Source organism: Anopheles coustani, chromosome 2 (genome assembly GCF_943734705.1).
Source record: "Anopheles coustani chromosome 2, idAnoCousDA_361_x.2, whole genome shotgun sequence".
NCBI classification, from domain to species: Eukaryota; Metazoa; Arthropoda; class Insecta; order Diptera; family Culicidae; genus Anopheles; species Anopheles coustani.
The window spans coordinates 84,053,332-84,079,452 of record NC_071289.1 but is presented as its reverse complement, the minus strand read 5'-3'; the positions used below and the strand labels follow the sequence as shown (position 1 = coordinate 84,079,452).

General features: G+C 45.2%; 1 protein-coding gene across 1 annotated transcript; it reads left to right on the top strand.

Moving 5' to 3' along the window:
- Positions 1-358: 358 nt before the first annotated feature.
- Positions 359-25,296, top strand: LOC131265664 (heterogeneous nuclear ribonucleoprotein K). The gene is made up of 10 exons (XM_058267952.1): positions 359-472; positions 7,810-8,008; positions 8,156-8,212; positions 11,273-11,316; positions 13,926-13,998; positions 15,875-15,973; positions 23,362-23,789; positions 23,937-24,156; positions 24,235-24,404; positions 25,066-25,296. The coding sequence occupies exons 2-10, from the start codon at positions 7,817-7,819 to the stop codon at positions 25,112-25,114; spliced, it is 1,332 nt and encodes a 443-aa protein (XP_058123935.1). The 5' UTR covers positions 359-472; positions 7,810-7,816; the 3' UTR covers positions 25,115-25,296.
- Positions 25,297-26,121: the final 825 nt, after the last annotated feature.

Sequence of the window (26,121 nt, the reverse complement as noted above, 5' to 3'; positions counted from 1 at the left end):
ATATGGCAGAAAATGTCAGTTTTGACAAAACATCCTAATCTTTTTGTTTAATAAGAGAGTTTGCTAAAAATTTACCTATTTTTGTTTGTTAAATGAGTATTATATTTAGTATTCCTGAAAAATCCTGCATTTTCCTGCTCCCAACAGCAAAAATTTGAATTTGCAAGCGTTTTTTTTCTAATTATCTTGTTTAGTTTGCTGAGTCGTACCGCTTGGAATTGAGCTACGATATTTTCCTTCTCTGTCATGCTACCCCGGTTACTCGCAAGGCAGCTTGTGACGTCATTTTTTATACCGACACATAGCCCTGCACTAGACTATGGTACCTTGCTGTATTGAATACCATTTTCTTAAACGAGGTAGTTCATTGTGTTTGCAAGCCACGCCAAGCTTTCCGGGAAAGTGTGTTTTCGCTAATACTACTAACAAACAAAAACGGTGCAAAATAAATAGTTTTTCATCTATCTATCGGGTAAGTGTAAGCCGGAAGGCAATTTAATTGATCAGTAGAATCGAGCCGCTAGTGGTGTCTTGGGGAAAAAGTGCGTTATCCGGCGGAGAACACCGCCGCCGCTAACTGTGACATTGCTGTCGAAAGGCAATATCCTTTCGCACGTCGTAGGAAAACGTGCACTTGAAGGTCACTGCGAACCGGTTTCTCGAACTGGAGTAAAATGGATTCTCCGGCGTAGAGGGAGGTATGTACGCCACCAAGGTCCGCCTGGCGAAACGATCGGGGCCGGTCGAATTTATCCACGTTATGCAATGTGCCCGATGGAAGTAATCCCGTTGACCCGGCCGACAAAGCTCTCCCGGGGGTTGGAGAAAGTTCACTTCCTCCCGAAAGAGCGCCGTCACGGGGACTTTGCCAAGCCGCCGTACAAGAGAAAAGAAGAAAAATGGCGGAATGCGCGACGGCTGCTCGTCGGGACGAGGCGTCCATTCGTACAGAAAAACGCACCCGGGACCGTCTGTCCTGTCACATGCCGGAAGAATGTACCCCATGCCTGGGCTTCTCCAAAGCATCGCTGCCGTCGCCTCCGCTCGGTGGACCAGTTTTTCTTCTTTCAATTAGGCAACGCACCCGAAAGGGGTTATATAACGCTCCCGTAAGAATCTTGCTCAACCGGGACACGGAAGAATGCGCAGAAGAAAAATGAAATTCTTTGCGGCCGAAAATGGTGTGGCGAAAATAATTGACGAGCTCTTCTCCCGGCGGCAGCTCGCGGGGCCAGAAGATCTACGCAAGCCGGCAGCTAACGGGACCGAGCGTGGCCGTCATTTGGAAGGTGTTTTTGTCACGTTTGTAGTTAGTGGGTCAAATTTCGCTGCCGCGGCAGTCGAACTGTCCCGTGGACCCCGCGATATGTAAATGATCATCAAATATTTACGGTGTCGTCTTCGGTCTTCGAAACGGGAAGGCATCGCCGCACGGCGTGTTTCTTTGTTTCCGCGTGCTGTGTTTATATGGTCTTACTCATCGAATTGATGGAACTTGCTTTGTGCGCAGTCAAAAACTAGTATGTCATAAAGAAAAAAAATGACCCAATGTTGGGGAAAAAAACTTGACAGGAAATGTGCAAAGATGCGTGTCGAACAAGTGACTCACCGTCCGGCCCTCCAGTCGGTCAATTTCTGCAGCACGAGCGAGACGGAGAGAAAGCGAAACAAATATAAATGGTGACGGAGGAAGTATAAATCGATTTTCTCTGCCCCGAGTTAACAGAAAAATAATCGAAATTGTTGTGTAGGGAACTACTCGTCGAATTCGTTCATGAATGTTGTTAACTATTTTCACGCTTCTGCCAAATCAATCGCGAAACTACTAGGGCCTAGCTTGGGCGGACCATCGACTCTCCCCGTAGCGCTATCGCAGTAGTTTACTTTTTAAACCTTTTTTTCGTCGTACCGCTGGGTCGAACGGGTAATACTGATAAGAGATAGTAGAACACAACCCCCCTTCCCATAGGAGGAATTACCGGCATGGAGTGGAACCCCTTTCCTCGGGGAAAGTAAACATCTGCTGATAGAAGAGAAGGCGTTGGATTACGGCAGAAATAGAACGCTGGAAATAATTGCCTTGCAAGGACTGCAAGTTTTTTTCCCAAGGGTCTGATAACAGTTTCGGTGAACACTTGGATGGCTGCTTGTTCTAAATTATAATACAAAATTATTTGGTCATTAGGGAAAATACGACGAACCAATGTTTTGAAATAGTCTGACCGCAGAGCAACTCCGCAAAGCTGCGATAGCCAAAATTCCCAGGTCTTGCTGAAAAGGTTTTTTTTTCAAGCAGATTCACTTAATTTTAGCAGAAATTAAACCATAGCTAACAAATGTTTTCTTGAAACTTCTTGTATCTTTTGGCTCTTCGTAAACAAATGCTGTATATTCTCATAGTGCGGATGATAGTAACATCACCTGAAGCCACGGAATATGCCATAGCGCATAATGAGAGTAGTTTCGGTACTACGTATGGGTAACTAGATCATTAGGTTGTACAATATGGCTATATGGTCTTGTAGGATGCAACCTATTGCATCGAAACCTATTTAAGAATGATTTACAAACAAAAGAATTGCAAATCATTGCTTGCAGATCGTTGCGTAAAAGTCGTGCAAAAGGGTACTTAATATCTTAGTCCAGTGTAGTGTGTGAAATATGTTGATCGATTCTCTATACAGCTACTTCGACACTCGCAACCGTGGAAGGGCCCGGTACATAAAACCCCGAAGGTGGTTTGTGGCCAAACCGTGTACTATATGAGCGTGTAATTGGCCTAGTCCAACATGACAGCTACATAGACCGATGTGGACGTGCGTGTCCGCGGATGTCGTTTGCTTCTTGGCGACGGCATACCAATATGTCCATCCATCGGACGGAAGCACACAGAGATAAATTCCCCGCATATGGACAGGACGCTTGCCTAGTGTCCAGCAACAGCAGCAGGTCCATTGTTGCTCAAACCCTGCCGCCGCCGTTGGGACACTTTAATCGCTGTGTACTGTGTGAAATTTGACGGACGGAAGTAGCAGCAGCAGCAGCGGAAGGATTGTTGTCGCCACCATGGCAACCGATTTGTTTTGACATCGGAGGAGAAATGTCAAACATTAGCCAGGACGTGGTAGAGATAACTGGGACCCCGCGGGTTTGCTGCTGGTGCTGGCTGTGCCTTTTAATTCAGGCTGCTGCCTCTTCGGCCGGACACACTGGCGGCGGTTTGTGCCCATCAATTTCGGTATTACATACATAATAGACAGCATTCTGGTGGTGGCTCCTCTTCGTTCGTCTGGTCACTACCGATGGACACTGAACATGAACCATTCTCGATTGGACCAGGGAAAGGAGCGAGGGACAACGTAAACTTTCTTTTTATGTATCCCACTGTAAGGCTACCAGAAGGAGTGGGTTTTCGATTGCGGTATCTGGGGACCTCTCTCGGTAGACATAGTTATTATAGAAGAGGGTTTGGAAGGGAATTCTATCATTTGTTTCCGATTGATGTTCCTATGTATAGAGTTTCGAACCATGGGAGGGTACGGGGTAAAAGAAAACGAATAGACCTCACATTGGGTTCACTTTATCGATGCAAATCGTTCGTAGGGGGAGTCGATATTACGCTAATTGTGCCATACATGAAAAGCCCTTGTGTCCAGGCAATCGGAAAATGTTAAATAATGATTATTACACAATTTCACAAACACATTCGACCGACCCGGTCGAATCCTTTTGCCTGCGATTGCGGTTCGATTTGGGGCTATTACTTGCCGCTGTGTGTTTTTTTTTATTTTTCACTCCCTGATGGCCCGTTTCCAAACGGTTCTCTTCCGAGGGACCGATTTGTGAAATGTATGATAACGTTTTGATTCCACCTTAAAGATCCATCGGTTGGCCAATGATAAAGCAAAACTCAGCTAAGAAAGCAATAAGAAATCTTCATTTGCCAGAAGTTGTTTCATCGCAGATTGTCATTGCGAAACACCCATAGCCCGTTATAGCATCTGAGAACTTCTTTTAAAGGCTACAATGTTTGCGATGGATGAAAATACGTGATGCATTTAGGTCCCTCTCTTCCAGCATGCATTATTCACGATCGCTTGCTAACCGGTGCAAATGAAGAAACTTTGCAGCTGGTCGTGCATATTTTAAAGCATGTATTTTGCAAACGGCAGTCAGAAGCTTTGTTCTGTTGGAATTGTTTTTTTTCTGTCCAACTTGAAAACTCATTGCATTTGTTTTAAGGTTTCGATTTTTTCCAATAATAAAGCAAGAAATTTATAACCTTGTTCGTAATTTTCTACACTTTCCATAATTCTTTCACCTTTTAGAACAACATTTGTGCTATCACGAAGAATAATTTAGAATATATAGGCAACGAATATATCGTTAGTACTTCTGTTGGTGCATTGTTGATATATTTGGATAAGTTTAAATAATCCTATATCATTGCGACAAATAAACCGCGAAACAGGATTGTTTACATGAGTTTGAAAAAAACCTTTGGGCATATTATTTCCATAAGTGTTCGATATTTCGACAACCATTTTCGAGTCACAACCATCAGGGGTCGTCATACATATCCCAAAAAGGGCCAAATGAAGAAAAGGAAACCGAAAGCGCGCCCCGGATACCTTAAACGATGATTTAATGTCTTCAAAGTAGTACATTTTTGAATGGAGTATCAACTTTCTAAATAGTAAAGTTACATAAAAAGTGACAAAATATAAAATATTTGAAATTTTATAGTAATCCAGTTTTAAGCAATGTAGATACTTATATTCGTTGAATCTTGTTTTTTGTGCAACATATAACAAGAACACCTCGTTCAAAAATTTTAATCTTTATTTTTGGGAAGAAATCATTGTGACATTGTGAAGCAATCCGATAAAAATTGAGATGGGTTTTTTGTATGAAGCACTAAAATGTTCTGACGGGCCAGATTTTGCCGACCCCTGATCTAGATGAAGCAATCCATCCAGTTGAAAAAAACCATACCAATTTTTAACTTTACTAAACGTATAGAGTTATTAGATTCAATATTAGAACAGAACTAACATTGCATTTCATTGAAGAGTAGATTAATAAAATCAATGTTGTCGGTGACCAGTGTTGAGTTTCTATATAGAAATCTAGAACACTGTTTTAAAACAGATAAGATCTATAAAATCAGAGATTGTGATACTTTCAATAAAATACACATGCGAACCATTTTAATTTTTGAATACCTGCATTTTTTTTGCAATACATGTATACGTTATATGTTGCTTTCTTGCAATTTATTTGTGCAATGTTAATTGTGTTTGCTTTTGCTGATTCATGTTTCTGTTAATATTATTTAAGCTTAACCCTGAGCCGCATACGAGAAAATGAGCTAGTCTGCGAATGTATACGTTTTGAATAAGATTAGTGATTTCGCAAGGCTGCTGATCGTACGTTTTCGTTGCCTGCATTCGTTTCAGCTCTTGAACTTGTCGCCTTTCAAGTAGCATTATGCAACACTCCATGTTAATAATAAAAATCAAGGGGTTGCTACTATTTAGGAAAATCAGAAATTAAAAACCCTCCCCCTCCACTCAGCTTATTACCTGAAGGAGATCAACATTCTTCGGCGGTTCGTGGGTACGGCGCTCCGCGATCGAGGTGTTACGGGACCACTACAACAACATCGCCGGGGGTCGATCCTCAAGCACACCCGATGTTGTGTTCTGGGGTTCTCCATCATCATCCCACCAGAAACATCAGCTGCTGGTGGTGGTGGTGGTGGTATTGTGTCCGTTGTTGTCGTTTCGAGCAGACCGGGGCCAGTTAGGCCACGAGGCAGTTTCGGCAGCTGCAAACAAGCGCCAACCTGCCAGCAGCCAGCCTACACCTGTACCGTTGGAATGTAAACGGGCCCACCGGATCTCATTCGTTTCCTTTTCCCGCTCTGCTTTACCCACCTTCTTCGCATCGACTCGCGTGCTCCGTACGACAGCATCAGGTCGCGATCGCGCACGGCGCGTTTTCGCGTAGGCAGCTGTTTTACGATCTTGTTTGAGAGTGGTGTGTTTATTTCGTGGTGGCAGAGATCAGCAACGACGCGGCTTTAGTTGCGTTCAGTGGGTCAAGTGATGTTGAAGATCGCTCGTGATCAGCCTAGATCCCCAAGTGCGGAAGTGCCAGTTGTTTTTTTCTGTTTTTTATAGTGTAGTTCATGCGAGAATTGTATCATTCTCTGCGGAAATTAGGTACACGACATCGGATTCTAATGGTTGTGGTTTTTATTTTCTTACAATGATCGTTCTGTTCAGTAGAGTGATACTTTGTTCCAGATTCACATTTTTTTCTCAAGTATAGAGAAAATTAGAATGTAAATCCTCCAATTGTATGTGTTTGTGGACGTTGTCCTATTTATCGATAATGTCGTTTGTATGGGTATGGTAGAAAAAGAATAGGACAACATCTACACCCCCTCCAACAGGCACAGAATAGATACCAAGGGTCTGTCAGGGATAGCTGGCAGTGACTGGAAGAAAAATGAAAAATAAATTACCAGTTTCGAAATGGTGGTTGGTGAGTGTCATTCCTCGCACTTCCGGCCCTCGTGCACACTATCCTTCGATGTGGTAACAGTTCCGCGGCATGTGTAATGATTAAACCTCCTGCTGCCGTACTTGCTCTGGGGTATCCTGGCCGTTCTCCTCCCGGCCAGTTGTCTTCTACATAAGGACCTCCATAATGCGCGGGGCTGGCGGCAGGTGTAGGAAAATAGATAGAAAGCTACGTGTACCAATGATGGCCATTCGGTCCACTGCAGCAGTGGTATTGCTAGTAAATATGTCCCTCCCGACTCATAGTGCGGGTAAATGGTGAATGAATTTCCCCTTCGTAAGAGGAAGACACACCGTACATCACGGTTCTACGACTACCCAGCGATTGGGTTGAAATTTTTATCAATAAATATGAGTCGACCACCAACGCCGTGGTCAGTCATACATTTCCGGTGCAGCTTGGTGGTACCTTCTGCCTGAGTCCTGGTCAGTGCCACCGTGGTACGGCGTCCGCGGCTCCAAGTGATTCTAGCAGTGAAGTAGATTAGTTTTGGAGATAAAGTTGAACCTGTTGGTAGCACAACAGTGTGTTGGTGGATAAGTTCTGAACAGTGGCGATCGTGTCGAATCTTTCTGGTAAATTCCAGAGCCAAAGGCCCGTAGCCTTTGAAGGGGCCTTAATCTGTGCTTCCAGCCCGATCGGACCGAGCGTCATGAGGTATAACGGCGAGACCTTCAGAATTGAGTCTACTACGCACCGAACGTTCGTTACCGAGTAGCTTGTTTTAATTTCAATTTTTCTACGACATGTCTTCTTACTTGGCGTGCGGCAGACAGAGAGAGACCCCCCGTGGGTTCGGGGGACATTCGAAGGTGTACTCGATGGAGATTGTAAATTTGTCAAATTTGTGGATGGTTAAATCGCGCGCATTTGAGGCTGATGATCGTGTTTCCTTATATGCCAACGTCTGGTCGGTGTGCCAGTCCTAATGTAATCCCTCGTGATGAAGCCTACACAAAGTTTAACGCTGGTGGTGTGCTTCGTGCGCAAGTTAGGCGCCGCTTGTCAGTCCTATTTTCCATGCTTAATTACGTTAACGGGGCCCACTCGAACACACACCCTGGGTGACAATGGGTGACGATCGATCGTTTGTTCACTTATTTCAGCTACTTTGCAAAATCTAATGGAAATAAATCCTTCTGAACATTTACGCAACCGTGCGACATCAATTTTACGTAATTAGTGGTCTTATACTGTTTTCTCCTACCCTCTTACCAGCACTAACATGAAGCGTGAAATTGAAGATGCCAGCGATGGCGGAAACGAGGAGCATGGGTCGGCAGAACATGACGGGTCCAACGATGAGGGTGGCAAAAATAATGCCCAAGCCGAAGACTCGTCCGATTCCAGCACAAAGTCATCGGTGAAGCGTATGCGCTCGGAGGAGCAGGAGGTGCGATTACTGATTCCTAGCAAGGTAAGATATTCTTTACGTGTAACCAAATGTGTATGGTAGAAATAAAAGAATTTCTCTCGATAATAATATCGTTCTTTCACATTTTTTCTGCATTGCTTCCATCCGTGAAATCATCCCCCTCCTGTCATGGCGTTTCCCGACATTCAGATGGCCGGAGCTATCATCGGCAAGGGTGGACACAACATCCAAAAGCTACGCACAGAGGTATGGTTACTGACAACATGACTCTTTTTTGGTTAGAATATATAAACGCTACAACTAATGACCGAATCCCCTACTTCCCTTCTCTAAACTGCATTAAACTTAGTTTGATTAGTTTCGTTAACTTGTTCCACTCTGTTTTCCTCGTATCTTCCTCGCTTTCCCAAGCACCCGTCACGATTATTAGTTAACCAAATCTTACTCCAAAAGCCTTACAACAGATAGCTACCCAACCGTATTCAAGTTCTCGGAGCCAACTTCTTTTTGTCGTGTTGTGTAAAGATAATCATTTTTCTTCCCCCGTGTGGGAGGAATAGTTGGTGACAAATATAGGCACAAATTGGTCAAACTTTGTACGCATAGCTATCAAGACGCGAGCGTCAGTAAATAATTTTCTTTAGCCGTTTGTTAATATAGAGTTCGTACCCTCATGACATCAAATGTCCTACTAGATAGATTTCTAAACTAAGTTTACTAACAGTACATTTCTTTGCCGTCTACGAAAACACGTCATCATGATTCCAGAAACTTTTCCTATCATACGCACGTCTCCGGGATGATCCTTTGCATTCGAATTCGTTCCCTTCGAACACCAGAACCACCCAATGCGCAGCAGTGGCGTCAAAGTATCCGCTCGAGTAAAGTTTGGTTACCCCACAATCGGTCCCTTCAGTAAAATATGTTTTGTTGTTTTGCAGACAACTTGTACAACTTATTAGTTCACCTTGTGTCCGTTTGTCTCTTCTCAGTTCCCCCTCTAATTATTGCTGTTTATCTAGTGACTGGTTAATCCGGTTCGGAGTGAATCTTTATCTAAATATGATTTTTTTTCTTTTCCCTTCTTCTACCCCTCTCATTATATTCCGGTGTGTTAACCTGTCGGTTGCTCGGGTGCGCGCGTTGAACCGTATCGAATTTCGAAATTCGATTCTCAAACACAAACCGAATACCAAAATCAACCGACCAACCAAAATAAAATATAAAACATACTGACTACTCATCCTCATCTACTGCTACTACCACCACCACCACCAAACTGGCCCTTTGCAATGCCGCTACTGTAACTGCAAAAATTATAATAATGCCGCCCAATTGCCCTCCCGGATCCTGAAATCGCCCACAAACGGTGCGATCCTCGTGAACCATGGTCTAACAACATATTCCCATCATTGATGTCCCGGCGACTGGTGCGTGGTGTATCCTGTCGCCTTCCAATACACCACATACAACACACACACACACATACACAACAAACACACGTACACGAAACGACATATGTCTCATCAAATTGGATGCCTCGGTTTGGTTTGATTGCGCGACGAAAATCGAATTTTCTGTCCCCCGTTTCACTGATGGAATGTCGGATGCACGGATGATAAACTGCGCTGCTATCTCTCTTTCTCTTTCTCTCTCTCTATTTCTCCCTCTCTTTCTCTCTCTTTCTCTCTCTTTCTCTCGGTGGTATTCGGAATCATTTCTAATCGTCACCAACGCCACCGCGCGACCCACCACCACCGACCCACTTAATATCGCTACCAACCACCATATCACGGGTCTATCATCTCTACCGAAATGTCCTGTGACTGCGAACCCGCTCGGGTCTCAACCTGACTGCCGTCCACCGCAACTGCCACCACCACCACCACTACCACCACCACTGCCCTTGGGGGGTTCTCGGGATCTCTGTCGTGTCCGTGCCCAAAAACTCCATCCTGGTGCTCTCGAACTGCGCGTTCCGCATATATCGATGGAACTGATGCTCCTTCACATGGCACACGCACACACATACCACCACCACCCCCCGTTGGAAAACTCGAACCGGTCCCAACCGTTCTTGATCGAATCGAATCGAATCTACCTGCCTGATTGACTGACTGACTGCCCGCCTGCCCGCCCGCCTGCCTGTGCCCACCTGCCCGTCCTCGATCGCACGCTTGGTTCTTGGCGTCCGACTATGAATCGATGCCCACTCCGAACTGGATCCACAACAACCATGCCTGTGCGCTATGATAACCATCTCTCCCAACAACAATCTCTGGCCTAACATCCCAATCGCTTACATTTATATATGGGGTCCAAACACTGTGCCTGATGTTCTGGTTTGGCACACTAACCGAACGATATCGGAAACTCGGATCGCACGTGCGCCAAACCACGTGGGGCCTACGCCTACTTGATCTAACCGACCAACTCATACGCGAATTTCGAACACACGATCGTCCTCCGTGGTGTTTGGTGTACGGTTCAACGGCGTCGTCTCGTCCTCGCAAATGGAAACTCTGCACCACCACCACCACAATAATCACCAACACCATCAATACTACCGCTACTACTGCTGCTACTATTATTATTGTTATTACTACTGCTACTATTATTACTTCTACTACTGCCCTGATCGTCACGATAAAACACTGGCCGCTGGGTCAATCGCTGTATATCCTGACTTCCGATGATCTGTCGCTCGCCCTTGTACGCGTCCGATCGCGTACACCCAACTACCCGCCCGACCGTCTGTGCCTGCCCAACTCGGAACATCTTCATCTTCTGCAACATAATATAAACTTCTACTCTTTCTCTCTCTTTCTCTCTCTCTCTCTATTCTCTCTCTCTTTCTCTTTCTCTATTTATTTATCTGTTTCTGATTTTGTGGCTCGGCACGCGTGTCGTGTATGTGTTGGGTGCGTTTTGCGTGAATGTGCCTTTGTTTTGCGATCCGATTCTCTCCAAAACCTCTGGTGCGCCCTCCAATTGAACGACCAATCTTCAAACTGTGGTACTACAAAATCAAATTGAATCTTTGCGAACCAACCAACCAACCAAAAAAAAAAAAAACAAAACTCTGTGCGTGCGCGTGCCTTCCCCGTCGTGTCCTGTGTGTGTGTATCGTGTGTATGTGACCACCGTGTCACACGGAAAAACAAACCTACCAACACGATACGTAAAATGAACTGATAAAATCACATACATCACACCCCATCTTCTGCGCCCACGCCCATGTGTGTGTGTGTGTGCGTGCGCGTGTGTGTATCCTTTGCGCGAACATCAACCCCCCAACGCGCGCAGTATCAAGCCCAAGTGAATGTAGGCGACTGTACTGGCCCCGAACGGTAAAGACCTCTTTCTTTTATTTTTCTCTTTTTATATTCTCTATAAGCAATGAAACCCCAATCAACCAAATCTACAGTATATTTCAATAACTTTCCATAAAAAAAACCCTCCACCAACAATCGATCCATTGCTTTATCTCTCCATCTCTCCATATACACATTATTATTGATAATTAGCCTATTCCACTGATCCGCTTGCATACAATCGAGTGTGAATGGGAGCAATTTTTGATCACGGGATCTTCTGTGTATTAGAGGGCATGATTTAATGGAACTTTACCTTACTTTTAGGATTGTAGAGAATCGATCCTTTGTCGAAACTATCCGGATCCTGGCGTCTAGGTCCTGAGTATCAGACATAGCCCAAGGGATCCATATCCAGAATACAGATACAGATTCTTTGGGATCTTGAATCACCCATGTTTGTAATCCTGGATTGGGATCCCTTGGAACTTGGATCTGTTTTTTGTTAACCGTCAGATTCCAAATCGGATCCGAATCGATCTGATCGAGTCCTAGCTGGGAATTTTATTCGCAGCAAAAGTTACATTCTGGAGAATACGATTACCCTTACATCCTGTGAATTTCTTCAGGGGGACGTCGAGGGAGATCCCTTCCCGTTAGGAGGGCCCAATATATCCTTAAATTAAACGCGACACTGTAGGAGCTGTCTTAAATGCATGATAAATTTGATTCTTGCCTTTGGATTTTATTGCATTGATCGCTCATGGGTAAAGTTTCACGAAATCTACGCAAACGAACGGACGTACCGTGTCTCGTTCAATCTACTCGATACTATTTGAGAGGAAAAAAGATTCCGTTTCTAAAATTGAATGTAGTATTCATGCACACCTCGCACTCGATCGTGGAGAAGTAATGAGGAAAGGATCGTGTAACCCTGTTTTGTGTTCCCCATCAAATATCTAATACTCTCAAACTTTGTAATACCCGTTTGTACCCTTTGTGTCCAAATGTCATCCACCAAACAAGCCAGTACGATAAAAAAAAAGAAACACACATCACCAAATGAGCACACTTGCCTCCTCGAAAATCCCGCAAGAATTTCCCAAAGAAACAAAAACCTGCTCTCCATCCTGCAACGTGGGGGGCGGCGCCCACTGTCCATGGTATCGATTGTCCCTAGAAATAGATTAAAATGCATCTTCTTACGTACATTTTCGGGAACCTTCCAGTCCAAGCCCTTTCTTCTGTCCCCCCCCGCTCCCCCATCCCGGTTACTTTCCGATGTGATGATCTTCCCATCTTCCCCACATTTCTCGCTCATTATCTGCGTCATGTGCTCGGTGTGTCCTGAATAGATTACCACCGTTTATACACTTGTGCGTGCTCGTAACTTATTTGTTGTTTCTACTCTCTATCCTTCTCTCTCTCTCTCTACCCTCACCTCGTTACCCCGTTTGTGTGTCCGTTTCGTTTCGTTTTCTGTGTCCTTACGCGAACGCAACTGGAAGATAAAATTCCTCGATCCTGCCGATTGGCCACCACCACGACGTAGCTCGCTCTCGGTGTGCCTCCCTGTTGTGTGTGCGTGTGTGCATTCTCTTCGTCACTATTCCATTAGTTCTTTCGTTACTAACTAGTTACTAGTTCGTCTTGTACTAGAGCAAATCGATCTCTTCTGTTGCTGCGTGCCCTGTGACCTCAGCTTGTTCGTTTTCATTTCCTTCAATACCCTTTTCACATCCATTTGCGTATTTTGCGAACAGAGTTCCTATTTGAGGAAGATAGTTTCCAAATCGCTCTCAACTAACTCGCTCGGAAGCTGTACGGAGGGGTGCCTTACAATAAGCGGGTGTAAACTAAAATTTACGCTAAAACTAAAACTGCTTTTCTCCGAATGCATTCGTTTTTTTTCTTCCCAATTTCACCGGACCGGAGACCGGATAGTTTCGATGTTTGAGGAGAGAAGCATTTCCAATCGACAAACATTGTTTCTCACCCCATCTTGTACTAACCTTCTGCTCTGTAGTGGGATAACGGTGTCTGGTTTGTGCCACTAACGGTGTTGTAGCATCCGCGCCGCATTTTGTTAATCCGTTGTATGTGAAAGGGACAATTATTTAACCCACTACCCCCCTGCTGCAATACATGATGGGATTGTTAATTTCAGAAAAAATCATTTACTAACCTATTTCACAACTTGGACTAACACATTGTCCCTTCCCGGTTCTGTGGAATATTGATACAGCAGCGTGCAATTATGGTTGATAACAGAAAACACTGTTGTATTCTGTTTTGGTTTTCCTTGGATGAAAAACTCGCTGTTGCGCGGTAGCAAATAAAATGTCACGATTAAATTTATCAATTGCTACCGGAGTATGCTTTAACGATGCTGATATGGATAGGGGTATGACATTGCTCTTCAGTTCAGTTTTATTTTGCCACTATCTCCATCAGTTTGTTACTGCTCTATACCTCGTGTGTGTGTGTGTGTTTGTGCGCGCGTGACACGATCGTTGTTGTAAATGATACTGGTGCGAATTGTTTGTACGTTATACATACACTTTAGTTATTTGCTAGGCACGCAGCCACGACACTAATTGATGGCCATTTTTCTCCTTTCTCTGTACCATCCGTTGTATTTGCAGTGTGCTCACGATCGGCGGCGATATGGAGACGGTAACGAAAGTCGTGAAGGACGTTATGAAACATCTCGATAGGGTGAGTATCATCATATTATAATAGTACTAATTGAATTTAGAAACTAAATACCAAACTGATTACGGCATTGTCCAAGAAAATTGCAACTTAACCAACCTTGAAAAGAATATAACCACGAATCAAATTTGTCCCATTCTTTCTTCGTATGTGCGAATGTTTGCCTTCGTACCAGAAAATGGAAGCAAGCTGCATAAATTGAGGACTCTCAATTCAACTTCTACGGTGAAGGACTGGCCTTGCTTTCTTTTTCTTTTCAAAGAATAGTCAGCTTCCTGACGAACGTTCCAGGTCAATTTTGATTTCATTCACAATGCCATCTTGACAACTGATGGCCGGCCAGATGGCTGCATTCCAGGTTTTACACTCTCTTTGATCACCAAGACAACAGCTGTTTAAAGCTGTTTGTTACTGTTCGTTTTGTTATGGAGAAAGCCCCGAAGGGATGGGGTCCTTTAGTTCCAGTCCAGATTGGAACCGCACCTGTAGTACTAGATTTATATAAATACCTTAGTTCCATTGAAGGTAATACGCAATGATCAACAGGATTGTTGTTTTAAAACAAAATCAATAGATCATGCACGAGGAATTCATCCTTGATTAGTCAAATATTAATCGAACCGTTACAATGGTAGAATGCCATAGAAACGAAAACCCAACCCCATCAATTTGAATGAGATTCTTGGAAATCATTAGCACGATAAAGCGTTAGCGTTCGTCAGTTGTAATTCTAGTGGTCGGCTTTGTGGTACTAGAAACCCATAACCACCGAGCTGAAATGGGGTAACTCTCTTTCTATCCCTCTCTCTCTCTCTCTCTGTGGTCATTGCAGACACAAGGACCTTTTCCGAGCACGCGGCAAACACCAGAAGGCTCAATTGGTATCGCGTGTTTTCCGTAATTACAAGCTTAAATTTTCATAAAGTGCATGGCGACGGATTGTCTGTACGTGTATAAATGCGGCCGCACACTGTACACTGTATTTACTTACACTTTGTGTGTCTTTTGCTTTCCCCCCCCCCCCCCCCCCCCCCCCCCCCCTACCCTGTGCCCCTGCGTCTGAGGGGACTACTTTCAACTTGAAGAATCACACCGAATATCGTACGCCATTCCCACGGTTTGTGGTTGGTGGTGAGTTGCGTTTGTTTTCCCCCCGCTGTCCCCCTCATCGGTGCCGAACGAATATAGCTGGGTTCGTTTTTCCTAGTTTGTTTTTTTAGTTTGTCCTATCGACAAACGCGTGTGTTGTTGCGGTTTTGGCCGTTCCACAAATGCGATGGTACAAATGCATACTATGGCAGGGTTTTCCACGCTTCGTCAGTGGGGAAAGGGGTCGGATATGGCGCGGGTTTCGCTGGGGTTTTATACCGCAGGAGCTAAGTTCTCGTCTCTCCTACTGTCGTCCTGCTGTGAGGACCACCGGTGACGACGCTATGATGATGGCAATGACGAGAGAGAGAGAGAGAGCCGTCGTTGTAAATGGCGCCTTTCGTTTGTTGGCACCGGAATCGCTTTTGCAAAACCCCATGTGAAAGCTTTTCGCACTTCAGTGAACAAAATAAAAAAAAAAATGAATAAAGCTAAAATATTCACTCTACTGCAGCAGTGAGCGGAAAACAATAGGGGGAATTACGACAGGGGAAAAAAAAAATCTTACTTGACTAGAACAGAAGTGATAAAAAAAGGTTTAACACCATGGAGTTATTTTGTGCATTGAAAAGGGACTTTAGATAGTTGTTTGATTGAATCATTATATTTTTAAGTTTATGACATCAACGAGGTCATTTAAAGTTTCCATTTTTCTAACAATCTTATTCTCCCTATTTTCATGCACTTTGCCCGACCTACACTAACTGCTGCTGTGCTGCAACGACCCCAGGCCGGCGATAATGAGTACGAGCTGAGAATACTGATTCACCTAAGCCTGGCCGGATGCGTCATCGGCCGCGGTGGCAGCAAAATAAAGGAGATCAAGGATGTAAGTACAACAGGCAGAGCTCGCGCGCGCCAACTCTTGGCTAACCCGGTTGGCTGTTATCGTTACGTGATTCGTACTATTATCCTGGAAACGCGATGGTCAAGAACGGTTTCAACGGTGGGAAAGACAAGTTGAATATTTCATTACCAAACGTGGGAATACATTATTGACGGTCGTTTTGAGCCGGAAAGTATGTAACTTGCACCGTAATTTAGGAGTTGAACGCATTATCTTGTCTGGCCGCGGTTGAAATGGCACGTTTTTTTATTTGACAATTCAATTTTCCTGAAGTCGAACCGAACCTAACGTGTGTGTTTGTATCCGGGGCGGCGTGGGGCCGTTAGATAAACCGAATGTGGGCATATAAAATTGATTGTTACTTCACTCGGCGGGGTTTGCGTGTGGCTGGGTCTGTGTGCCTCGATGTTTGCATGTCCTTGCTCGGGACTCTTCTTTTTTTACTTTCCTCGCTCTCGCTCTTTATGGTCGTTGTTTTCCAGGCGAGAAGGAACCGCCGTTGGAGACGTGCTCTGGTTGGTGCCGTTTGAGGGAAAGGGTTTGTGTGTACCGCTCGTTTCACTTGCGTGGAACCTATTTTCATAGCAATATGACGTCAACCACCATCTTGCTTGCTAATGCTAACCCGCCCTTACGGTGCGCGGGGAACGAGGGGAAATGGATATGCCCCCGGAATTGTGTGGGAACACTGGTTCGGAAACGAACATTTCGTGCATCGAATCCATTGCTAATAGATTGCGCTCATATATCCCCGACGGTCCAACGTGTGTGTGTGTGTGTGCGGAATCGACATGGGCCGGAAGAGGCCGGCGGTGTGACACACGATGAAGCGCCACTCGCGCGCGCCACGGAGCCTCTATAGAACATGGAGATAGTGGAAGAAGGGATTTGTGGCCATCATTAACCGTTGAAACGGCGACGAACTTGGTCCTCGATCGGCGGTCGTGACGACGGCGGCTTCACAGAGTGCGCGCCACTGAGGTGCCACACGGGCAAAAGCATACCACCGGGGGCACAAAGTAAAAAACCAGCGTGTTCCTAGCTTGGTTGGGTTGCTGGTAGCGTGTTGAGGCTCTAGGCGAAGTTATTTTCATTTCGGCTGGAAACACGCGAGGCAAGGAGCAGAGCGCGCGCACCACGATGGCGTGCCACCGTCTGCAGGCAAGCATTTAACGGCGCCAGAAGTATGTTGGCTTGTGCTTCTATTGCCCGGTCAACCCCTCTGCGCCCCTGATGCCGCCGCCAGGCAGCAGCGTGCGATTCCAGCCTTGTCTGTGAACCGTCGCCGCGGCGGTATCCTTTCTCGTGACCACTTTTTCTGACCTCCGGTATCGGAGTGTGCGTGCGTATAGTAGCTGTGTGTGTGTGTGTGTGTTTGCCTTTGAGTAGTCCTGTCGAGCAGATGACAAAGGCAAATCGCTATTAAGATACGCACGGAACCATGACACACAGCGGGAAGAAGTTGTGCTGTGTTGATGAGTTTTTGCTGCATGGGTATTTGTGTGTCACCATCACTTTTCACTACTCCAACCGCCAAACAGGACCTCCTGACTCGGGCAGCTATCCTTGTTGCCGTGTTGCGTGGTACCCAAGGGGGAGCAGAATGACCGGCCAAACCAACCTTTACCAGATGGTCAGTTTTGGCGTGACATGCACCTTTGCTCTGGACCTTTTCAGTCTCATGGAAATAATTATGTGACGCTAACCACTGCCTTATAATGAGTGCATTGCCTAGTCGCTTCCGTTACCGTTACGTTCCGCTCGTCGTCTCCATCCGGTTGCCATTTGCACCACCAACCGCCGAGGCGCGGTTACAAAGCGTGGTTTCGAAATGTAGGGTAATTACAGTATCCGCCGTGTGTATTTCTTGTGTTTCGGATAGGATTCCAACATTACATGCAACCCGGGCCGGAACCGCCTCTTCTAACCCCATCCTAGGATGCATCGATCGTGGTATTTGTGGTTTTCCGTTGTCACTCTCCCGTGGTCGTCAAACATGTTTGTTGTTTTCGAATTTCCTCTCTTCGACATGCAAAGAGAGGGGGATGGGTAGGAGGTTGATGGGCAACAGCCTGCCTTGGTACAAAATAGCGTGCCGGTCAACAGTATTGTTTTGTTTGTCCTGGAAGTCAATTTACGGCGCCATGCCAGAATCGATCGAGAATCGTCCTGTCTTTGTCGAAAAAAAAAGAAGGCGCTTTATTTTATATGTTGAGTTTTTGCACAGGAGATACAATGGACAGTTTTCGAGATATTTAATTTATATTTGATCTCTTTATTCTTATTTTTTAGAACACAATTGACTGCTGAGTATTTATCTTAAATATCGCTTAATCAATCAAGGTAGTAATGGAAGCATAAGAGATCTTTTTGACTTTCAAAGCTACGGACATTTTTTTCTTTGTGTTAGATTAATGTCCAAGGACGTTGCCCATCGTTACGGTTGAATTGCTAGAAAAATAACCCGACTAAGACTGCTTATAAGACCGCGTCCACACGGCATCGTAGCGTAGCGATTTTGACACTCCGTCGTAGTGTCAACTATTTTTTATGGCCGTGGCTAAAGCCTCTCGACCAACATTTACACTACGACGGAGTGTCAAAATCGCTACGCTACTATGCCGTGTGGACGCGGTGTAACTAACAAGAAAACAAAAACTGCACAGCGGACTAAAAGTATCGCTACTAAGCCTATTTTTTTATATTTCCTGGAAATTACGTGGTCCATTTCAAATTAATCCAAGCTTTGTTGGGATAATTGAAACATGAACCACCCTATAAAAAGTTTTGCGCTATTATTTCTACAATACACGTTGGCATGAAGTAAATTGTATAGTTTGGATAAACCCGGAATGTGGACACTTTTCAGAAAGCAGAAATAGATCGGCTCTGCATCCAAGGTGGCGACCGTCACCATTGCTTACTTCATTCGTCTTCGACTGTTCCTTGGTTTCTTGGTTTTTTAGTTTCTTCTCTTCCTTATAATGAGCGAGCACTCGGGCGCAAATGTTCAGCGAAGGATAAGAACCAGCGGGACGACGACGGGATCGCCGGCTGCAGTTCTGGCATCTTTTGCCGGGTGTTGCTTCTTCTCGGCCCGGTGTTATGTTGAGCACAACAGCGAACAAGCCAGGGAGGTATAGGATCCTTTCTATTCCCATTTGCTGCCATATGGAAACGCAGTAGGCCAGGCAAGCAGGCAGGCACAGGCAGGCAGGCAGGTGTTACCAGCAACACACAGCACCACATGGACAAGGTGAAATAGGTGTTTGTGTGTGTGTGTGTGTGTGTTTTTTTACGAAAGAGATGAGATGAAAGAGTAAGGAGAGTACTATGCGTGAAAAAGGGAAGAAGCATAGTGGTATCCTATTGATTGATTGTTGAAAATGAACTAAAACGCCATAGCATGCGGTTGCTCGGTGGATGATTTCGATGCCAGCTGCAGTGCAGCGCTGGAACAACAGGATCAAGCTGAAGGATCGAAGACGAAGGGACGATTGCTTTTGATGAAATACGCAGCGGGTTTTGGGAGGTAACGTGCTTGTGTCGTCTGGTGTGAGCCGTCTCGAGCACGCTAGCGCAGCAAGGAAAGGAGGAAATCGTTAAGAAAGCAAAAAGAAAAGAAAAACTCACACAAGGATCCTACGAAGAAAAGCAACACACCGATGATGTATGCTGTCACGTGCCAGCCTCTGTATGTGCGCCAATGTGCGTTTGTGACGGGAGAGCGGGAGCAAATTTTGGTCTGAGAAAACATGTACTGATGATGACGATGATGACAGTGAGAGCAAGGTCCCTTTTTTCACCGTGCTCCTACTCCGTGGACAGGAAGGAGAAAGGACTATTAATCGTACTCGGAAGCCAATGTAAGCAGAAGCACACACAGGACCCTCAGTCAGTGTCGTCCTGTTGGGATGTGCATGCGTAAGAAAGAGTACGGGAGAGAAGAAACGTGCAGGCAAACCCAACAGAAGAGCTAAGGCATGCGCAACAGCTTTCTGCTCAGTGGCCACGTTTCTCGTCGTTCAGTTGCAATCGAACGGTTGGCTTTCGTGGAACGGCGAGTGGCCGGCACTAATGTCCTTTCGCTGCGTCGAACACAACACCAAGTCGAACTCTACATTTGCGCTTGCACCTTGACAGGCTGTGTGCCGAAGAGTTAATCAATTTTAGATCCTTAAAACGACCAAAAAGATGTGCCGGAATAGTGCGAACAGTTTTGAGATCCTTGTGGAATTTCTGTCCAGTCGAAGCGTTATGAACTCTCTTCCATCGAAGAAGAAGAGGCTGTGCACAGTAGGGACAAAGTGTGGCAGTTGACAGTTTATTGTCAAAAATTTTGGAGAGTAGAAATCACATCTCTCTTAGTCCATCGGCGGATTCCTCCAAAACTTCAAGCGAGCGTATTGCCTACTAGGATGATGATTACTGCTGCTGCTTTTCTACGAATAGGCAGTGGTGTTAGTGCTCTTCTAGCGCTTGCATCATCTCCCGACCAAGGCGCAAAGAGTATGCGTGCATGTGTGTCTGTGTATGTGCCTCCCAATACTAACGAATGGACGACATCCATCCTGCTCCTCCTGGCGCGATCACGGACCCTCGACTCCACCGTAGATGGTGGTGCTTTGTTTTCGGTCCGTACTGTTCCGGCCAACGTAGAGCGAACAAAGAAATATTTCAATTTGCCTCACCGAACGCCACGAGTTAGAGATCCCTGGTGGTAGGCCTCACTGTTAGCCTCCTCACGTACCTCTACCCTCGTCACACAGACACCAACGGCACGAGAATTATGGAATCACCATCGTGGGGCCACCCCATGAGTCAGTTTCCCGAAGAAAGGACGACGATAGTGAGATTGAAACGGCAACTTTTCATCATTTCGAATCGCTGGTAAGCCAATTTCCGAACTATACTGCGCTCGTCTTGTACACGCAGCCATCTAAGACGTGTGTCCTGCATTTGTTGCATAGGACTAGGTGGCTTTACGGGGCCTTGTGCCTCAAAATTTAGGGGTGATATGTGTATGACGCGCACATCCTTTAATCTTTTCTGCACACCTCACATATCTCTTCGTAGCGCTCTTAACCATTACCGTAGTTTCCGCTCCGTGTGGGACAAAAGGGGACCGGAAGGAAGGAAGGCCGCTGGCATTGGGGGTTTTGTATTACATGTCGCCCGCACGCATCGTAATGCTTCGTAATCTCACCTGGTGGAGGGTCGGAGAGACGTGTACGTACGGGATCGATAAAGAGCGTCGAATTCAATGCGGAATCCTTAGTTGTGTTTCCGGTTGGGAAATGATTGTTCCATTTTTGTGTTTTTTAAACGCTACTTACATGGAGGAGACTTTGTTGCTACCATAGCGCTGCGGAAAAAATTTACTACAAGGCGTTATTTTTCAAACATTTCGCAAATTACGGTTTCTTTGTGCGTAATTTTGAGGGAATTTTCAAAAAGAAATTTCTCCTAAATGTCATGTCGATTATGGATTTTTGTTCAGTTTTTCATAAATGGCCTGCACCGAAAATGTGTGTGCGTGTTGTGGAGAATAACAACAAGGGAAAGGAAAGGAAAAAACGGCGGAGCGCGTAAGCAACGAGGCAAGGAATCCCTTGAACGTCGTCGAGCTACGACGAGCGACTTCCTTTGCCGTGTATGTTGCCAGCTGTCTTTTTGGAGCGAACTGTTTTTTTTTACCTTGCCACGGATGTTCTCCGATCTATAAAGGTTGTTTTTCCCCCTATGGTTGTGTGTATGTGTGTGTTAGAGGAGAAGATATTGCCAGCATTATCCTTGTTTCGCCGCTTACCTGTACATCTGCCCTGTGTCGTACATGTCAATTCAACACGCATTGTGGCGATCGAAGCTTCGTAATAAAATCCCCTGTTGCGTAAAATGTCCCTTCTCCTTTGACGGTTCTGAACGTCAAGTTTTCTACACACTTAAAGATATAGTAGAATGGCAAAAAATGAATATCTCACGTTGTTCGGACATGGTTTTACATGGTTGTTTTAACAGAGTAAAACATGAAATGAAGTTCTTCAGCATAATCATAGAAGGCCTGCTGAGCAAACCCTGTCGACAATTTCGGCTGTCAATCTTGTTTGGGTAATGTTTCCTCCACTCAGAAGAGCGTGTTTGCTTCGATGGTTTCGCTAATTGTAATTTGGATTTTCCATTTTTCTTTGACCTTCCTTAAGTTAGTGGACCAGCTGCGCTGGATCGCGTGTGTCGCTTCCTTTCCACACATTTCCCCCGATTGGATGCGTTTTCTTTGAACTACAGTTGGTTGCTTCCTGTCGTTCGTCCGCACATCCGTTGTATGTGCATCCGTTCTAATTTTTCATCCACCTCGAACACGCATTCACTGCTGTTCAAAATTATTTTCGAAATCAAAAAAAAAAAGGTTCATCCGTGGCCATGCCAGATGTACAGGAAACGAATACTTTCAGTGCAACCAAAAGGACACAGCACTACACAATACCGATGCACATCCTTCCGTCCTCCGGGGGCTGATTGCCTCCGGCTGGTGATCCGTCTCTGTACGAAACGCAAACCCCACACCAATGTATCAAAGGAGTTCTATTTTTCCCTTGTGCTCGTGTATATGTGCGTGTGCTCGCGCGCGCGCGCGCCAAAATGTGATGGAATGGTGGCATCTCGGCATCGACCACATGGTGGTGGTGATATGTTCCCGCATAACCACCCGTTTCCAATGGTCGATCCTCCGGTATGGACGCAACCCTCTGCAAAACGATTTAAGGTGGAAAAACAGTTGGGTGGACCTTAAATTTGCGCCTTTTTACCTTCTGATCTGTATCATTACATACACCTTCTTCGTTGTTTCTTTCTCTTGGGCACAAAGCAGAACGATACGGGGCGATAAATAAGATAACGAAGAGGACGTGCTATCTCCTGGGGTTTACATGCGAGACGGAACAGCGGACAATAGAAAGGGCAAGGATGAATGGAAGAACCCAACGGGTAATTATATGGTAAAAAACATGGTCCAAAGAAATACGGAAAGGAAACATATGCTCACACTTTCTTCCCGTGGACGTTTCAGGACGTCTGCTTTGGCCACGGACCGTTGGTCGCGGGGTACTTTACCTCTTGTTGGTTCGATTTTTTCGTCTTGCTTCACTCTCTTTTAACGTAATGCCGCCGCGGTGTTATTATTCTTTGCGTTTTTGGGCATTCACACACGTGACCTCAGTGGGGAAGCATCATCTGGCCTCGATGGTTGTTCGGGAACCAGATAGGATGTGCAATTTCCAAAGCGCGCATCATTTTGCTATTCCAGGTCTGATTTTGATGATTTTTCATTTGGTCAGTATAGTAATGTGTTCGTGAATTTTATTTCATTGTAGGAAATTGGCTGCAGATTGAAAATCTTCTCAAACATACCGCCCCAAAGCACAGACCGCATCGCGCAGGTGATAGGCAGCGAGGAGCAGTGCCTGAAGACGCTGAACGAGATCATCAAGCTGATCAAGGGCACACCGATCAAGGGCCCGGTGCACAACTATGACCCGCACAACTACGACGACATGTACGCCGACGAGTACGGTGGCTACGGTGTCGGCGGTGGTGGCGGTGGCAGCGGTGCCTTCCGCAACGGGGCCGGTGGACGAGGCGGTGCGACAGGAGCTGCACCCGGTGCCGGCTATGATCGACGCGGTGGCGATAGGTTCGATGACCGCGGAGGACGCTCCAATCGGGGTTACGGGGATCGGGGCAATGATCGAACGAACCGTGGTGCAGCGGGAGCGGCAGCTGGTGGAGGTGGTGGAATGAGGTAAGATTCAAAGGAGCGTGCACTTTTCGAAAAACCGTTCGTTCTTTTCGTGGAAACAAATGTAGAATTCCAATAGTTCCTATTGAAAAAATCCACTAGCAACAAAATTAAATTCTTTCCCTCACCACTTTCCCCGGTTTTATACAGAGACAGAGACTACATCAACCCGTGGGCTAATCCCATTAATGGAAACAACATGGGTGGAAGCTTCGGCGGTGGCAACACGCTGGCCCTCGGCAGCCTCGGTAGCCTGAACCTTGGTGGGGCCGGCGGCAACCTGGGCAACGGTAATCTGGCCAACTTTGGCGGTGGCAACAACGGTGCGATGGACAACAAAACCTCAACTCAGGTTACAATTCCCAAAGATGTAAGTTTGCTACTCGTATTTGTGTTTTAAATGTATGAAAGAAAATCTATACCCTTATCGATTTATTTCTATCCACAGCTGGCCGGTGCCATTATTGGAAAGGGCGGTGGCCGAATACGTCGCATCCGGAACGAGTCGAACGCTTTCATTCAGATAGACGAAGCGTTACCCGGTTCGAATGATCGTATTATTACGATCACCGGAACGCCCAAGGAGATCCAAGCTGCTCAATATATGCTACAGCAAAGGTACGATTTTCATGCGTTTGGTTCAAGAACCGGCGCAGACAATGCGTTTGTAATCTCATCATTAGAATAAGTCCATCAGTATGTGCTATCACTTAATACAAACCAGAGGTGAAAAGGTGATAAAACAAGCAACGCAAGTATCATGCATTCTAATCCATTAAGTCCATCTTTTATTGGTTTACCATCACTAAAATTAACTGCATCTTGAAGGATAACATGCACCACAATCACATGCTTCTTTCAAAGCTTTTAATTTTTCATCTATTTTAATCTCGTGTTAATCAGTGTTTTATGCATTCATGCTCTATCTTCTAACCGATCGCATTTCCATCGCCACTTCCACAACCAACTGAAAGGCAAGACATTGTATGGAAGACTAGTGATTTTGTTGTTTGGCTTTAGATACTAACAATAAATCTCTTGTCTCTCTACAAAGTTTGCTTCTCGCTACTCGCAATCACCATCGGGGAAAATGGATGTATTTTTGTGTGAAAAGTTTACCGTTGACGACCTCTGTTGTGTAACTGTTGATTGTGCATGGTGTTTATTTGTTCAAATAATTATCAAAAAGATATTAATGTTTGGCGGTGAAATTTTGAACGAGAATCGTATTGGAATGTTATTAACGACGTGTACCTTTTTCCTTCTCTCTTTATTGCAGCGTTCGCGAAAACATTAGCGGTACCGGGTCCGGTTTCAATCGTAACTAAAAACCCCACACAACCCAAATGTATGTTGGCCACACTCCCCGCCCCCCTCTCCGGAGCTGATTGCGAAACTTTAATCAGAAAATCGCGTTTTCTTTTAATTTTAATTCTAGGGCAATACTTGCCCGCCTAACGAAAAGCAGGAATGCGTTGAAGTAATAAACGAAATGGAATAAATACCGTGAGTTCGTAGCATGTAATTGTAACTTCCGCAGGGTGTAAACCATAACGAGTCAAATGGTATGAAGTGGTGTAGGAGAAGATCGGAACTGGCAACAACACAAAAAAGAAAATCCCGTCGAAACATGTAAGACGATAAGGATGAAATAGGGTAGAATTCATCTGGTTTTTCGTAATACCAGGCCAAACAAGCACACTAATAAGGCAGAGAGAAAGAGAAAACATGTTCAAAAACTAACACAAAAGGAATACCCGAAATCGAGGAAAGGCGCTAAGAGATTTAGTCAGTTTTTCGTTTTCTGTATCTTCAGTTGTAGCAACTGTGTGTGTGTGTGTGTTGTATGTAACGAACTCCAAATAATTTTGCTCATTTATTTCTTTTTTCCGTTACCGGAACGGCGGGTCCATGATGATGAGTATGATTGTTGTTTTCTACCACCTTGAGATTGCCCAGCAGCAAAAGCCATACAGTTGAAGGGTAACAGTCAACCATTAGACGAGATATAGCAACTAGCATTATTACGTATGATCTTCTTCCCTTCCCTTTTTAACGTAAGCCACCTTCTGCCAATGATTAAAACTCTCATCACCAACCAATAGTGCGGCACCATTCCTATTCCATAGCGCACCGCGGTCCTTGGGGCGCCAAACGGGCCTCTACCAAAAAAAACTTAATACGGAAATGTGGGTGCAAATATAAAAAAATACTATTAAATGCTAGTTTTAGCAGCAGGAGCAACACCGGCATTTTGTATTTTTTTGTTTGTTTTGTTTCATGTTGGTGGAGCATCACATCGGAACCGCGGTCACCGTGGGTTCTCTCAGATTAA